General features: G+C 30.9%; 2 protein-coding genes and 2 long non-coding RNA genes across 4 annotated transcripts in view; 2 read left to right on the forward strand and 2 right to left on the reverse strand.

The window, feature by feature from the left end:
• Positions 1-11,723, forward strand: part of LOC125816917 (uncharacterized) — a 31,138-nt gene extending 19,415 nt beyond the window's left edge. Inside the window, exon 3 of the long non-coding RNA XR_007442246.1 lies at positions 11,643-11,723. This is a non-coding gene — a long non-coding RNA (uncharacterized LOC125816917). The remainder of the gene's footprint in view (positions 1-11,642) is intronic.
• Positions 1-12,588, forward strand: part of LOC125816918 (uncharacterized) — a 34,230-nt gene extending 21,642 nt beyond the window's left edge. Inside the window, exon 2 of the long non-coding RNA XR_007442247.1 lies at positions 12,459-12,588. This is a non-coding gene — a long non-coding RNA (uncharacterized LOC125816918). The remainder of the gene's footprint in view (positions 1-12,458) is intronic.
• Positions 12,589-14,749: 2,161 nt separating this feature from the next.
• LOC125816906 (auxin-induced protein 15A-like) lies at positions 14,750-15,407 on the reverse strand. Its single transcript, XM_049496573.1, has one exon. It carries the CDS (start codon positions 15,170-15,172, stop codon positions 14,912-14,914), a length of 261 nt encoding a protein of 86 aa, XP_049352530.1. The 5' UTR covers positions 15,173-15,407; the 3' UTR covers positions 14,750-14,911.
• Positions 15,408-16,921: 1,514 nt separating this feature from the next.
• LOC125816904 (auxin-induced protein 15A-like) lies at positions 16,922-17,458 on the reverse strand. The gene has a single exon (XM_049496571.1). The coding sequence runs from the start codon at positions 17,333-17,335 to the stop codon at positions 17,075-17,077; it is 261 nt and encodes an 86-aa protein (XP_049352528.1). The 5' UTR covers positions 17,336-17,458; the 3' UTR covers positions 16,922-17,074.
• Between the last annotated feature and the right edge of the window lie 630 nt (positions 17,459-18,088).

Here is an 18,088-nt window from a genome sequence, read left to right on the forward strand (position 1 = left end):
ATCTTGTCTATAATCATCAATTCCAAGGTACAAAACACTTGCCGTCCTGTTAACAAACAATGGCCAGATAAAACTTCAAAGACCAGGTTAGTAGTTTTATACCTATCCTAATGGAGACTACTTACTATAACTCAAAAGAATTTTACCTTCAAAACCTTACGATATCTATTTGGCCTCCCATGAGATTTGGTAACAATTCCAACAAAGAAATATCAAAAATAGAGCTCAGTACCAGCTAGTCACCACAAGATATTCTTGAAAAACACATCAAAATAGCCAATGGTGCCAACAAGGGGAGTTAAATGCTGCACATAATCTCTGCCAAATTGATTGCATATCTACAATGGAACAAAAATGAACAAGTGACATGTTTTTCTTTTTTGTGGCGATTAGTCAAACCAATCCTCTCTTAACCTACATATGGTAAAACAAAGTAGGGGCAGGTGATGACCAGCACTTTTAACAAATAGCATGTCATTGAAGTCAATAGATTCCTATCCAGTTCATAGCAGAATATCTACAGAATCAGACCATGTAATCAGTTGAAACAAAATTCAGTAATCCTAAAAAGTGCAACAGTTCTCAAGTTTGATCTAGTCCATGGTCTGCAGTCGAAAACTAAGAGAAACCAGAGGTACATGTGCTCCCACTTCCTCCACTCATCAAAGAGACACAAGAATTTTGTCACTTCCTCAGAGCCTATTCTAGCTTTTCCTTAATCCCCTCATTCTAATTAATGATTTATAGTATTTATTAAAACTGTTGGAACATTAGTGTGGGTGTTAAATGCTCAAATGAAGTTACTTCCTCTAAGATTCAAGTATTAATATATTTCTCTTTTTATTACTCCAAAGAATAGAAAAGATACTAACTCAGTAACTCTAACCTGAAGGAGGTAAGTTGATACCTTTTGACACAAAGGATACATAAAAAAAAAAAAGTATAACTCATTCAAAATAGTACAAATCAAAGTTAGGTTACAATTTTCCATTTTTAAAAAATAATCAAAGTCAAAAAGTCTAGACACATGTAAAGAAAAGGGGGCCAGTGAGGGGGGGTTTAAGTCTACAATTGAGTGTCTTCATTCAAAATACTACGAATCACAACTTACTTATAATTAAACTACTTAAAAAAAATTTATAGTTGTGCAGTGGGGCCTTCAAGAACAACTCCACGTCTTTTTTCAATTCCAGTTTTTCAGTTAAGCAGGAGAAAGCAGGGGAAATTGGGGAAAACAAATTATTGAACATCCTTAACATAACTTGATTTTTAAAAAAGATTCTTGAATTTTCTTGAAAAAACCAACAAGTTCTTGAAATTTTCTTAAAAGTTCAACATGCAGAATCGATTTCTTGAATTCCAACATCCAAAATCAAGTTCTTTGTAAGAATATCAAGATAATGAGAAGAGTACCAATAGAAAGATCAATTGATTTAGGGTTTAGGGTTTCGCTCGGACATCGTCACTTGAACCATCAAGAACACCAACAAGTTCAATGAACTTTTCTTAAAAATTAAACGCAAAATCGAGTTCTTGAATTCCAATATGCAAAATCTAGTTCTTGAATTCCAATATGAAGAATGCCCATGAATCGTGATAGATTTTCCGATAGCCGGTAGCTTAAAAGTTCCGACTCTTTTTTAATAGGCGGTCGGAGTAGTGATGGGGTGAGTTCTTAAATGCGCACTAGGAACTCTATTTTATAGTTTTAGAACCAGTTAATACACGCGGCTGAAAAATAGAACGCGGAAAAATAACTACTTAATACAGAATATATTATTTCTGTAAATTACTTTATTCTAGTACTTATTTTTTATTTATTTTTTAGTAAGAAGAAATTATTCATTGAATGTGAATTTTTTTTATAATCATATAAATTTTATATTATTTAATTTGCTATATTTTCAAAAATCTATTCAAAATATGAAATTTATGTTTCAAAATTTTAATAAATTTTAATAGGAAGTTATAACATATAAAATTATAAATTAATATTTTATACATATTAAATAGATTTTTTATAATTAAATTAAAAAGAAGAAACTATATATTGAATTCGTAGTCGAAAGGTACATCTATATCTGATAAACTAGATATAGGACCCCGTGCCAGCACGGGGCCCAATATATATTATTTTTTTATTTTAATTTATGTCATATTATGGAATTTTAGAAGTTATTGAAATTTTTATATGATTTTAAAAATATTTTAAATTTTTAGCTATTGTGATTTGTAGTACTTTTTTTTAACATAATTTTGAAAATAATATTTATTACTCTGTTTGTTCTAATTTATGTGGCACACGCAGAATTTCAAATATAAACCATTTTTTATATGTCTCTTTAATATATTAAGTTGTTAATTATTGCATTTTATAGTACATTTTGAACCTAATTTTTTAATAATATATGTTATTTGCCATATCCCAATTTATGTGCATTAATTGATAGATTTGTTGGAGTCGAGAGATTTATTTTGTTAATTATTGTAATTTATAGTTTTTTTTTCCGTCAATTTCAAACAATATATGTTGTTAATTGATAGAATACTTTTAATGTAATTTTAAAAAAAAAATATGTGTGACTCTCCATGTCCCAATTTATGTGGCACATGTAAAGTTTTGACAATTAACCAAAATTTTAATACATTTAAAAAAATATTTTTAAGTCGTTAAATTTTAAGTAATTTAAATTGTTGTATTATTTATTACAATTTATAATACTTTTAAAGTAGTTGAAATATTGTACTATTTATTATGATTTATAACACTTTTTTTTAAATTTATGTCATATTATGGAATTTGAGAAGTTATTGAAATTTTTATATGATTTTAAAAATATTTTAAATTGTTAGCTATTGTGATTTGTAGTACTTTTTTTAACATAATTTTGAAAATAATAGTTATTACTCTATTTGTTCTAATTTATGTGGCAGATGCAGAATTTCAAATATTAACCCTTTTTTATATGTCTCTTTAATATATTAAGTTGTTAATTATTGTATTTTTTAGTACATTTTGAACCTAATTTTTTAATAATATATGTTATTTGCCATGTCCCAATTTATGTGGCATTAATTGATAGATTTGTTGGAGTCGAGAGATTTATTTTGTTAATTATTGTAATTTATAGTTTCTTTTTCGTCAATTTCAAACAATATATGTTGTTAATTGATAGATTTTTTGGAGTGGATTTTTTAATTAATTATTGTAATTTATTGTTTCTTTTTCGTCAATTTCAAACAATATATGTTTATTATATAATCCATTTTATGTGGTACCAATATAATTTAGAGAGTCAATTAAATTTTTTATATAAGTTTTAAATAATTAAGCTGTTAATTATTGTAATGTATAGTATTACTTATATTATTTTTAAATATATTTAAATATTATATGTTAGGTTTTTTATCCTAATTTATATGGCACTGATAGAATTTAAAGTGTCAAATAATTGTTAATTATTGTAATAGATAATATGGAGTATTTAAGTCATTTACAGTATAGTAATTAATATATAAAACGTAGTATTTAAGTGGAAGGTGGTGGGGCCCACTTATATAGTTTGATAAATATATTGGATATTAATAGTGATTTATAGTATAGTAATTAATAATATATAATATGTAGTATTTAAGTGAAAGGTGGTGGGGGCCGACTTATATATTTTATAAATATATTGGACATTAATAGTGATTTTATTGAAACATTGATAGTCATTCCTAGTTTCTATTATATAGAAATGTGAAGACGACGGACGAACAAGAAAATGGACAAGAAGTTATTTCAATTGCACTTTAAAGTGTTGTACACGTGTCAATTGAAATCTGATTAGTAACTCCAAGTGGGTACCACAGACCAGCATAGGTAATTCTAGAATTATCTTCCCACTATCTTTATTCTAGAAATTGCCTAAAATTATCTCTCTCACACTATATTCATTCTAGAAATTACTCTCTCACTTATCTTCGTCTCTACAGGTATGCTCCTTCTATTTATTGCCCATATCTTTTTGTTTATTTTTTTCTTAGTCAACTATACAAATCGTGAGAATTCGTGACCTCATGTCTACATTCAAATCTTAGTTTAATTCACATACTAGCATGTAAGCACATTTTCTTTTTAGTGTTTTAGGATCTAATATGTGCATCTACAGATTTTATTGAAAATTAATTCTATAAAAACAACTTTGTTGTTCTGTTTGTTAACTTAACAAAAATTCTGATAGGATTGTATCAGTTGCAAAAAAAAGGTGGAAAGTACTTTTATAACAATATTTTATAATCTCCAACTCGTCAGAAGTATTTGGCATAGACTACATCAAAAATATGCTTATAAACTGATTGTAAAAGTATAAATCGCCATTCAAAATAAAAAGATTGATTTAGTATTTTTTTTTCATTAAAGTTATACTTAATGTTTATCAGAAATTTGATGTATTTCAATTGTAATATATTTGTGTTAGTGTCTAAATAACATATCGACACTTGATTAAAAGCTTGCAGGATTCACATTACACCGACTTTGAGAAATCTTAATTTCACTTCACAAACTCCGTGGAGAAAACCTTGAATGGCCATGATGCTGCATTGAGTAAGAGCTTGCTCTTTGTCATCTCATGCTGTTCTGATTCTTGATATCAATAAATATTATTCCTATTCAAGAAAAGTATACATATCATATTTCTGCAATTTGAATGGGGTTAAACTAAATAAGCCACTCATTTTGTTTTAATTTGTGACCTATTATTTTTGTAGCTTAAAAAGTCGCACACTCCATGTCAAACTTTTTTTTGTTTTGTTCCTGTTCTTTAAATTTTTTTCAAACAGAGAAGAGGAATCCGCTGTGGGTTTTAGAGAAACATGGAGGACTCCAGGAGTTGCGCCATTTGCTTTTTGCCTTTTTTTGGTGGCTTACACATTTCTCTATTGTGGCTGCCGTACTACATTAGCCACACAAGCATGCTAACTGTTCTACGTTTGTCATGTTAGATATGTTGTCTTGTTGTTTTCTTACTCTATTATGTAAGTGTATCTTGATCCTTTTGTGACGATACTTGTCCAACGAGGAATCTGGTAACTTATCAACATTGTTTGATGTCAAAGGGGTAGTAGGTGGAATCCTCACAGGTTATATATCTGATCAGTTTGATGACAGAGCTATAACAGCTGCTAGCTAGCTTCATGTATTGTGTTATCACAGCTCCATGCCTATTTCGAAGCTACGGACACATCTCCGTGACTATAAACATCATCATCATAATAGCCTTACATGTGTATTAGAGGAAATTTCAAACTTCTGAATACTTGTACGACATGTATAATCTGAAATGGATGAAGACCACCTTATCAGTACACGTTTCACTTCCATCATCCAATTTCCCTTCTAGCTTCTCTGTTTGTTAACATGAATAGCTTTTTCTGTGATTTATCTTGTAATGTGGATGTATAATTCAATTAATTCTCATTAAGGTTTAACAGCTGAATTCTTGCGTTATTTGTTTATTTATTTGTAACTCCTGACATTCCTTGCTTGAACATCTCATTCGAAGAGCTTTGAGATTTTCTATTTTTGCTAATGCAGTAGTGACACGAGAAGTTTGTTCCTATACAATATAACTGGTTTTACATTTCTCCTAAAAGATTGCACTGGTGTTTTACCCTTTTTGCTTAGGAGTATTACTTCAGTTGTCTTGCTGAATTTTACGGGAGATTCTTAAAATGATTTGAAAATATTTATTGGAAATCATATTGGCAAATATTTACTTAACATGAAGAGCATGATACTATCCCTCTTAATTTGACCCATTGTTGGCACTAAATCAGATTATGAGTACAAACGTTGTGCTTGTGAAATGTGGTCGTATTGGTCATTTCGCTGAATAGTAATTAATTTGGAGTCACTCCTAAAAGATTCATAGTTCCCTTGATATTGTGTCTACCTTTTGCATATCAGTTGTATCAGCTGTCGAGTAAAAGTTGTCGAAAATATTATTGTCTTTCATGTATGATGACATGCATTGCTTGCAATGAAGAGAATCCAAGAACAGAGTTATTATTAATAATCCTGTTGGTGAGGATGTTTACATAGGAGTCCCTAAGGTAGGTGTTTTTTGTCATTGTTTAGTATGTTCCTAGCTCAATTTTTTATCGTGAATGCACCATTTTAGCGGAAGATGAAATGTTGTATCTGTAATATTAATGGGAGCAGCTTTGGTTGTTGGTTTGTTTTTGACCTTCTAGATATATTGTTTATGTGTGTATGTAATATTGTGGTTCAGGTTGTGTAGAATTGGAGACTTTGTAGGGTAGCGGAGAAGGAACACCAAATAGCGTTATGCCTATATGATCTATGAAGACATTCTCCGGCATAAACTTATTAAACAATCTTTTTGCATAAATATAGCTGGAAATCCTTATAGTTGTGTATATGTTCATGCCGCCACTACTTTAAAACGTAAAATGTTGGGCCCGTGCTTAGCACGGGCAATACTCATCTAGTATATTATAGAAGAGTCTAGGAATGACTACCAATATTCCAATAAGATCACTACTAATGTTTAATATATTTGTAAAATATATAAGTCGGCTCCACCACCTTCTACTTAAATACTACATATTATATATTATTAATTACTATACTATAAATCACTACTAATATCCAATATATTTATCAAACTATATAAGTGGGCCCCACCACCTTCCACCTAAATACTACATATTATATATTAATTACTATACTGTAAATGACTTAAATACTCCATATTATCTATTACAATAATTAACAATTATTTGACACTTTAAATTCTATCAATGCCATATAAATTAGGATAAAAAACCTAACATATAATATTTAAATATATTTAAATTACTATATTATAGAAGAGTCTATAATGACTACCAATGTTCCAATAAGATCACTACTAATGTCCAATATATTTATAAAATATATAAGTCGGCCCCACCACCTTCCACTTAAATACTACATATTATATATTATTAATTACTATACTATAAATCACTACTAATATCCAATATATTTATCAAACTATCTAAGTGGGCCCCACCACCTTCCACTTAAATACTACATATTATATAATAATTATTATACTGTAAATGACTTAAATACTCCATATTATCTATTACAATAATTAACAATTATTTGACACTTTAAATTCTATCAATGCCATATAAATTAGGATAAAAAACCTAACATATAATATTTAAATATATTTAAAAATAATAAGTAATACTATACATTACAATAATTAACAGCTTAATTATTTAAAACTTATATAAAAAATTTAATTGATATTTTTTTATTTAACTTAAACTAGTAGAATAGTTAAATATTTTTAGGATTAAAAATGCCCTTAAAGTATTGAAAATAGCTTTAAAATGCCCTCCTTCCACCTATTGGGTCAAAAATGCCCTTTTTTAACAAAATTATAACACGACATAAATTTTTAGAGAAGAAGTCGCAAAGACTTTCAATAAATGCGGAGAAATAAACACTTTTATATAACTTCCAATAAACGCGGAGAAATAAAATGTACTCGGAAAAAAAACTTCTATTTTTTTATATTTTCTTATTTTTCACTTACAACATGTTTGGTATTACTGCTAAAAAAGTGTTTATTTTTAGAATCATTTTATTAAAAATTGTATTTCAGAAAATTGTTTTTTGAAAAAAAAATGTGTTTGGCTAATTCATTTGAAAGGTGTTTTTGATAAGCAAATTATATTTGACTATTTTTATAATTAAAAAATATTTTTGAAAGTCAAATTACGAAAATGCAAGTATCAATGTGTTTTTAATACTAAAATTATTTTTAAAAGAGAAACTATTTTTAAACAATCAAATCAGAAGAAAATAATATGTAAACTAAGAAAAGGAATTTTTTTTATTTGTTACCATTCTAGGGAGCTGAAAACTTTAATTGTTATTTTCTTAAAAATTGTAAAAGTATTGAAACATATTGAAAAGAAGATTTTTTTAGTTTTTTGTTACCTATTATTTTATTTTTTTGAATTTAATCTTTAGCTATTATCTTTCTTTTTTTTAATAATCCTCTAAAGTTAAAAAAATCAAATTAAACTAAAATAATATGTAAATTAAGAAAAAAAAATTGTTATTTGTTTTTTTTTTTTTTGATAGGGCTGATATACTTTATTTATATTTTTTCTTTTTTTTTTGTAATTCTGTAAAAATATTGTTGTTAATTTGTTATTATTAAAATAATACATAAATATAATATATATATATATAAAATAAAATTTTATTATTTAAAAACAAAACTAAAATTCTTGAATGAAATTTAATCAAACTTATGAAATATGTTAATTTAAAAGTACTTTTAAGAATTTGTCAAAGGTTTAATTTTTCAAACAAAAATATTATTTATTTTTTAAAAAAAAAAAAAACATTTTTAGCCTCCCAACAACAATCAAAGAGGCTCTTAGTCCAACCCAATTTATTTTGTTTTCATTTTTCTGCAAATAAACTTCAAAAAATAAAAAAAATTGTGTCCAATCAAACTGTGTAGTATTTTCTTTATTTTCCTAAATAAGTGATGATTTTAGATAATGAAGAAGATATTAATGATGTTATTTCAAGTTGAAAAACTATAATTGGAAAGTGAAAGTTAAAAAAGAAATGACACACATACCAAATATTAGCCTCAAGTCAAGTAGATTAATCCATAATGTTGAGACTTAAGAGTGTGAATCACGGCCAAAGATAATGACAAAATTTAAATGTTGAATAATACAAGTGCCTGAACATGAAAGTCTTATTTCAAATACAATTTTAAAGAATACTTTGCAAATGAACTAAAACATTCATTTTTTTTTATGTATTTCTGCAGCAGTATAATGTTTTCTTTGTTGTATTCTCTTCATGATAACGTAGACTTTAGCTCTTCAAAAACTCCAATATAAAGAAATGAAATCATGCAAAGAAATTTCTCAAACAAGAATTCAGTTAGCGATCTGAACAGATTTCATTTGCTTAAAAATGTGGTGTATGTCTTTTTGACATCAGCTACTGAAATTACATTCAAAATTGGGACTAGGACAAATAGCCTCCTCTGTCTAAGTTTCAGTAATGTGTGTTGAATAGTGAGTCTCTCCTAACTAGAAAGGTTACTTCTTTACAAAATTGTGAAAGGAAAAGCCTCACCTACTCAAGCGAGAAGTAAGATTAATGAACACATCCTCACTACAGGGAATTGTCACACCGCCCATTGGATGATTGAAGCCAAATTCTTGCTCAGCTTGACTAAGCAAGTCTTGAAATAAAGGTTCGATCAAGAATGAAATGGGGATTACAAATCTCTTCTTTTGCTTCTCCCCCACATAAACAGCAAAATGGCCTTTTGGAACGTCTCCACTTGTAGAAGACTTCTTGATTATACGAGGCATACGGATAGCCATGGTCGTTTAGTTCAATATAGATGAGCAAATAAGGATTGGAAGAATTAGTAAGGAAATCTGAAAGCAGAGTAAGGTTTTTGTATGTTTTCAAGTTTTGGTGAGAGCTGTTGTGTGTTTATATAGACTAATATCAAGTGGTAGAATTCTACTGATGTGCATTGAATAGACATTATGTGGGAAGACAGTAGCACCTGAAGTATCACATGGTTCTGCCTTCCAACTCATTGTCATACTATTTATGCAAACTCTCATGTGTCCACTTATATAAAAACTAGAAGAAAAAACAAATCAATCATATGGTATATTTAACTGGTGGAGTTGTACTGCTGATTGACAATAGCACATGGTTTTGCTACTCAACTCATTGTCATTGCTCTTGAATATCAGCATCCCCTACACCCTAGTGTTTTTCAGGACAAGATAGAGAATAGAATATTTTTTGATAACTTTGAGTCATTGCCAACACAGGTTCTTTTGAGATAATAACAGGTATTTCCCATTAGTAACAAAATTTACTACAATCTTACCATTATGTAGGATCAACTTTCCTGATTAGAATAACCCAAGCTATTTCAAAGATTTTGGGAAATGTTTCCAAATAGTAGAGAATATATATATTTTTTTAACTGGCTATATATTGACATATCTGTGTCTATGTTTTGCAAATCTCCATTAAATTATGAGTCAGTCAAAACCTTATTATTGGCAGAAATATGAGTTCATATTCAAGAAGAGTATAGATGTTATTTCTTATAAAGAGTTAATTAATTTGCATCCGTATTCTATCACATTTAGTTGCACTCAGTACTGACACTATGCATCTCGAGTTATACCTCACCGCCCCTACCAAGTGCAGCTAGCTTCATTTGAAACCATTAAGTGTAATTATCACTTTTACCAATTAAATGAGTTATGCCAATTTAGGGGACCAGATTCTAGTTCATTCTGATCAACAAATGATGAGAGTTCAGCAAAAAAATACTATTGCAATGAATTAATTACATCAATGTATGGAACCATAGAAGCAAAAAGTTTCATTACTTCAATTTCTTTTGAAGTAGAAAAATGTGTCCTAGTCTAGCTAGTGTTTCTTCTAATTAACTCTCAACTTGTACACAGTGGAGATCCTGGCTTCCTACAACTATACAAAATTGTGTAATTAAAAAAATGGGGACTAGTTTCCTTCTCACTTCCTCAATCGAGATGTGAGATCGATGAACATATCCTCACTGCAGGGAATAGTCACACCACCCATTGGATGGTCGAAGCCAAATTCTTCCTCAGATTGACTAAGCAAGTCTTGAAATAAAGGTTCGCTCAAGAATGATATGGGGATCACAAATCTCTTTTTCTGCATCTCCCCAACATAAACAGCAAAATGACCTTTGGGAATATCTCTAGTTGCGGAAGACTTCTTGATCATACGAAGAATAGCCATTATCATTTAGTTCTAGTATAGATAAGAAAAGAAAAGGAATTAGTATTAAGAAACTCAAAAGCAGAGAAAGCTTTGAATACTTTAAAGTTGGCTGAGTGTTGTGGTGGTAGATAACTCTTTGGATATGTTTATATAGGCAATGGCAACTCATACTGATGTGGTGTTGAATAGGAACTTGTGGGCACCAGCAGAAGACAGTGTCACCTGAAGTATCACATGCTCTTGCCTTCCATGTATTGAAAACTTTGTGCTATTAGTTCAAGAACAATAGTCCCTACTTTATCTGATCCATTATAGAAATTTTGAGAAGTCATAAAATCTCATGACTTGTGGTGAAGAGCCATTTGGATTGGACATCAATTAAAGACAATGATATATCAGTACTCACATGGTCCTGCCTTCCAGCTAGTTGACATGAGTAATTGCTTTAGCTCTTATCAGATCAAGTTCTATAGGTCCTACATATATTTTCCTATAGGGAACAAAGGATCTCTAAGAATCAAATCCATAAATATTGTTGGTAGCTTATGATGATTTCTAGGAATAAAGCATACCCCAGATGCAAATTTTGTGTCCACTTACATAAAAACTATAAGACAAAAAAAGTCAATAATATGAAAGATTTCACTGGTGGAGAGGCATTTGTTGCAATATTGATTGACAAAAGCACATGAAGTATCACATGGTTTTTCTTCCCAACTCATTATCTAATATATATGATCTTAGTCATTACTCTTGAATAGAAGCAGACCCCAGTGTTTTTCATGACAAGATACAGAACAGACTATCTTTAGAGATCAAATTGATAAATTTACTGCAATAGCTGACAACTTGTAGGATCAACATTCCGGATTAGAATAACCCGTGTTATTTCATAGATTTCGAAAAGTGTTTTCAAATAGTAGATAACATAAATGTTTATTGGCTATCAACATGTCTATGTTTGCAAATCTCCATCAAATTATGAGTCAATCAAAACCTTACTATTGCCAGAAATTTGAGTCTGTATTCAAGAAAAGTATACATATTATATCTTATTAAGAGTTGATCAATTTACATCCATTTTCTATAGCATTCAGTTAAACTCAGTACTTTCACATTACTGCAGAATAGCAGATCTAGTACATATTGAGTTATCGTACATTGTACCATGGATGCTACCAAGTGCATCTAACTTTATTTGGAACCATTAAGTGTAATATTACCAATAGAATGAATTGTGCCACATTAGAATGAATTGAGCAAACCATGAGAGTTGAGCAAAAAAATTCTATTGCAATGAATTGATTACATCAATGTATGGAAGTAAAAAGTTTCATTACTTCAATTTCTTTTGAAGTAGAAAAATGTCTCCCTTAGTCTACCTAGTGTTTCTTCTAACTCTCAACTGTACACAGTGGAGTTCCTGGCTCACTACAACTATACAAAATTGTGTAACAAAAAAATGGGGACTAGTTTCCTTCTCACTTCCTCAATCGAGATGTGAGATCGATGAACAAATCCTCACTGCAGGGAATAGTCACACCACCCATTGGATGGTCGAAGCCAAATTCTTCCTCAGCTTGACTAAGCAAGTCTTGAAATAAAGGTTCGCTCAAGAATGATATCGGGATTACAAATCTCTTTTTCTGCATCTCCCCTACATACACAGCAAAATGGCCCTTGGGAATATCTCTGGTTGCGGAAGACTTCTTGATCATACGAAGAATAGCCATGATGAATTAGTTTTGGTATAGATAAGAAAGGTAAAAGAATTACAAAGGAACTCAAAAACAGAGAAAGTTTTGATGTTTGCTGAGAGCTGTGGCGGTAGATATCTCTTTGGATATGTTTATATAGGCAATGGCAACTCATACTGATGTGGTGTTGAATAAGAACTTGTGGGCACCAGCAGAAGACAATGTCACTGAAGTGTCACATGCTCTTGCCTTCCATGTATTGAAAACTTTGTGGTATTAGTTAAAGAACAATAGGCCCTACCTTATTTTGAAACTTGGATAGAAGCATTATTCATTATAGAATTTTTGAGAAGCTATGACTTGGAACATGGACCACTAAGATGAAAAACATAACCATATTGGGAAACATAAATTGTCATCAATTAATATCCCAAAACAACAAGTAACATGAGAGAGGTCAAACTCTTCCTATCTTTGTTCAGACTTGAAAGGCTTTAGTTTTCAAGGATAACAGGCCCTACCTTTCCTTTGAACTTAGAGCAAAGTATCCCTCACAATCAAATAGCTAAACAAGTATTGTCTAGGTACACATCAAATTTTTTATCTTTTGATATGTTTTTGTTGTAAGCATTATTCCTGAGATAACAAAAAAAGTTTATATGGCCATAAGTTTCCAATTCCAAGTGCTTCCTAGCATAGGTTTATAACTTTTCATTAATCATTATGGCCCTAATTGCCTGAAAAGAATTTATATATGGAGGCTTAGGAAGTGGTACTAAGATCTTAAAGTTGTTGTTGAGATATTTCAACATCACACTGTCACTTACCATTCTACTTGTCATTAAAATAAATATACAAAGCAGAAGACCATCAATAGGCACCTGATGGATATCATATGGTTTTACCTTCTATGTCCTTTTGGGCACTGCTTATAATTTGTGATCTGTTTGGTGGATAATAGATATAGTCCTACTTTCATGACCATACATAAAAAAAAAAAAAAAAAATTAGGCAAATGACATAGTATAAGAAAGAAATTACTTCCTTTCCCTACTCTTTCATTAATTACCAAAAATCCCTTTTTTAGTGTTTTTCGGATACATAATATAGCAGTGTGGATACTTAATATAGCAACGCGGATACTTTAATTATTAACGGGCGGATACTTAAATTATTAAGTTGTTAGTAGCACGGATACTTAATTAACGGGCGGATGCATAATATAGCAGCGCAGATACTTTAATTAATAACGGGCGGATACTTAAATTATTAAGTTGTTAGCCGCACGGATACTTAATTAACGGACGGATGCATAATATAACAGCGCGGATACTTTAATTAATAACGAGCGGATACTTAAACTAATAAAGTATCCGGTTAAGTTGAATTGGGGGAAAATAAGGGATTTTTGTATTTTAGTAAAAGAGTAGGGAAATATTGAGAATAGGTAAAGAAGTGTTGTGTATTTAAGTAATTTTTCCAAAAAAAAATGAAAAACCAAGTTGAGAAGAGGAAAGTGGATAAAGGTGAATTTTTGCGTCCTGAATGGAAAAGACAGCAAAAAAGACCACAAAAAGAGGCCAACCTGATTGCTTGGCGTAAAATTGGTCTACATTGTAGGCTCTACGACTATTTGAAGTAAGTAAAAAACATAACACATTTGGATTCAATAACTTGCAAACAAACATTATTAGGTACTTCTATATAGGCACTCTCTTAAAGAACCATACAGTAAATACAGTTGTGCTAATCGATGCTTTTAGAAATAGTTTGGCATAGATAAATGCAATGTTTTCTTCTCATATCATAAGTCATTTAATCAGATGATTGGACCAACTTTGCAGATCAGAATTGTCCCGAGTTTTTCAACTGATCGAGAGAAATTCTAATAAGTCATCAAACCAGTATTGATTTTTCAGAAGAGAAGAAAACGAAATGTCTAATGAAGTGTGAAGTTGTGAACTATGAATGTCACTTCTTCGATATTTTGAAATTTCTGCTGCTGATATAAAGTTCATTTTTTCTGTTTGCGCCAAATATATTTCAGTGTTCAGGATAAGGTCACAGATAAGTTTTCTTTAGAGTTAAATTAACATAGACTTCAGCACTTTATAAGCTCCAATTCCCATGTTATGGAAAGAACAGTCCATGTAAGAAATTTGTTAAACAGAAATACTAATTTACCAAATTGGATAATGAATGAGTCTGAACTGATTTCATTTGCTAAACTACTGAAAATTGTATTCAAAATTGGGATCTATAGATCCAGCTGACAGTAGTGAGAAGTTACATGTGTGTTTCCTAATTCATCTTATGTACAAACTGAAAATCCTATTATTTACAAAACTGTGAAAATAAAGCCTCAGATCCTATTCAAGCGAGAAGTAAGATCAACGAACACATCTTCACTGCAGGGTATTGTTACACCACCCATTGGATGATCGAAGCCAAATTCTTCCTCAGCTTGACTAAGCAAGTCTTGAAATAAAGGTTGGTTCAAGAATGAAATGGGGATTACAAATCTCTTCTTTTGCTTCTCCCCAACATAAACAGCAAAGTGGCCTTTAGGAACATCTCCGGTTGTAGAGGACTTCTTGATTATACGAGGCATACGGATAGCCATGGTCTTTTAGTTCAATATAGATGAGGAAATAAGGAAGGGAAGAATTAGTAAGGACTCTGAAAGCAGAGAAAAGCTTTGTATGATTTGAAGTTGTGGTGAGAGCTGTTATGGTAAACCCTTCTTTATATGTGTTTATATAGGCCAATGACAAGTTGTCAAACCCCACTGATGTCTGAATATCCATTTTGTGGACACCAGCTAAAGACAGTAGCACCTGAAGTATCACATGGTTTTGCCTTCCAATTCACTGTCATAGTATTAATACATTGAAAGTAGTCTAAAAGCATAAGGTCCAACTGATGTTCACAACAAATAACAGATAGAAATTTCATCTTCTTAAAAAATGGTTTAGTTGGGGACCACCTCTAGCCACTAGCTTCTTGATGTTAAATCAACAAGTAGAAGTCAGATTCCAATGATTGATCATCATATGCGAATCTATGAGGGCATATCTGAAGATTTTTTTTATAAAACTTGATCATCCATAGTGCTAAAGCAAAGGGATCAGGATACTTAGAGAATGATACTTTTGAGAAAGAAACTGATTATGTAACAAAAATATACTCAAGGTTGAGGATCGAACCATAAACCTCTCAGTAACTGTAAACCATGATTTATTGATATAGTTAGAAAATCTAAATATCTCAATTCAGATTAGCAAGTCATGAGAGTTGAGAAAAAAAATTATATTGCAATGAATTGATTACATTCAATATATGGAATAGAATGGTTGAACCATAGAAGTAAAAAGCTTTATTACTTCAATTTCTTTTGAAGTAGAAAAATGTGTCCTCAGTCTACATAGAGTTTCTTTTAACTCTGAACTGTACATAGTGGAGATCCTGTTTTACAACTACACAAAATTGTCTCACTTCCGCAAGCGAGATGTGAGATCAATGAACAAATCCTCACTGCAGGGAATTGTCACACCACCCATTGGATGGTCGAAGCCGAATTCTTCCTCAGCTTGACTGAGCAATTCTTGAAATAAAGGCTGACTCAAGAATGATACTGGGATCACATATCTCATCTTCTGTTTCTCCCCGACATACACAGCAAATGGCTCTTTGGAACATCTCCAGTTGTAGAAGATTTCTTGATTATACAAGGCATACGAATAACCATGATCTTTTAGTTTTAATACAGATGAGCGAAAAAAGAAAGAGGAGAGCTAATAAAGACCTCAAAAGCAGAACAATCTTTGAATACTTGCTGATAGTGATGAGTTATTTCATGAGGCACCCTCTGCAAGACAATAGCACCTTAAGTAACATGGTTATGCCTTCCAACTAATCGTCAAAGTGATGATATCTTAAGGACAAATTGGTTCAAGATAAAGGCCCTACCTTTTCTCTGAACTTGGAACATAGCATGCCTCACAATGAAATTGCTAAACTATTCATGTCAAATGTAAACTCCTAGACATTACTTGTCATTAACATGGTTTTCTAGTAAGAATTTATTCAAAGTAAAATGGAAGATCAACCACCAGACACCAATAGAACAAAGGAAAAATAGGATAAAATTGAAACTCTTTGCCAATATTGTACAAACAAAACACCTGATCTTAGGATATGCTTAAAAAAACCAACATCTGATGTATTGACTTACAATTTTGACTAATTATGGCAAGTTGCTTGTGTTAGGCTTTGAACAACAAACTTATACAGCAAAGAAAAAGAGAACCAAAAGAAAACTAAATAGGCTAAATAATGAATCTGAACAAATTTCATTTGTTAAAGATTGTGTTGTATATCTTTTAGACATCAGCTACTGAAAATTACATTCAAAATTGGGATCTTCTGTTGCAGCTGACTGTACATGATCCCCTCTATCTAATTATCAGTAATATGGTACTAACTAGAAAGGTTAGCTCTTTACAAAACTGTGAAAATAAAAGCCTCAGATCCTATTCAAGCGAGAAGTAAGATCAACGAACACATCTTCACTGCAGGGTATTGTTACACCACCCATTGGATGATTGAAGCCAAATTCTTCCTCAGCTTGACTAAGCAAGTCTTGAAATAAAGGTTGGCTCAAGAATGAAATGGGGATTACAAATCTCTTCTTCTGCTTTTCCCCAACATAAACAGCAAAGTGGCCTTTAGGAACATCTCCGGTTGTAGAAGACTTCTTGATTATACGAGGCATACGGATAGCCATGGTCGTTTAGTTCAATATAAGATGAGCAAATAAGGATGGGGAGAATTAGTAAAGACTCTGAAAGCAGAGAAAGCTTTGTATGGTTTCAAGTTTTGCTGAGTGTTGTTGCGGTAACCCCTTCTTTATATGTGTTTTTATAGGCCAATGGAAAGTTGTCAAACCCCACTTATGTGTGAATTGCCATTTTGTGGACACCAGGTAAAGACAGTAGCACCTGAAGTATCACATGGTTTTGCCTTCCAACTCATTGTCATAGTATTAATACATTGAAAGTAGTCTAAAAGCATAAGGTCCAACTGATGTTCACAACAAATAACAGATAGAAATTTCATCTTCTTGAAAAACGGTTTAGCTTCTTGATATTAAATCAACAAGTAATAGTCAGATTCCAATGATTGATCAACCACCAGACACCAATAGAACAAAGAAAAGTGGGATGTTCCAGCCTTGCAGATACTGAATTCAATCCTAAATATCAAGAATATCACAATCCTTAAAGGATAAAATATAATTTATGTATGGAGGTTTATGAACTCTTTCCTAAGATTATACAAAGCAAAACACCTGATCTTAAGATGCTTAAAAGAACCAACATCTGATGTACTGACTTACAATTTTGACTAATTATGGGAAGTTGGTTGTGTTAGGCTTTAATTTGTACAACAAACGTAAATAGTAAAGAGAAAGAGAACAAAAAAAAAGGTGCTCTCATTGCATGGTCTAGATTATAACTTACAAACAACTCTATCAGGC

Source organism: Solanum verrucosum, unplaced genomic scaffold (genome assembly GCF_900185275.1).
Source record: "Solanum verrucosum unplaced genomic scaffold, falcon-dt-bn FXZP01000261.1, whole genome shotgun sequence".
In the NCBI taxonomy this organism is placed as follows: domain Eukaryota; kingdom Viridiplantae; phylum Streptophyta; class Magnoliopsida; order Solanales; family Solanaceae; genus Solanum; species Solanum verrucosum.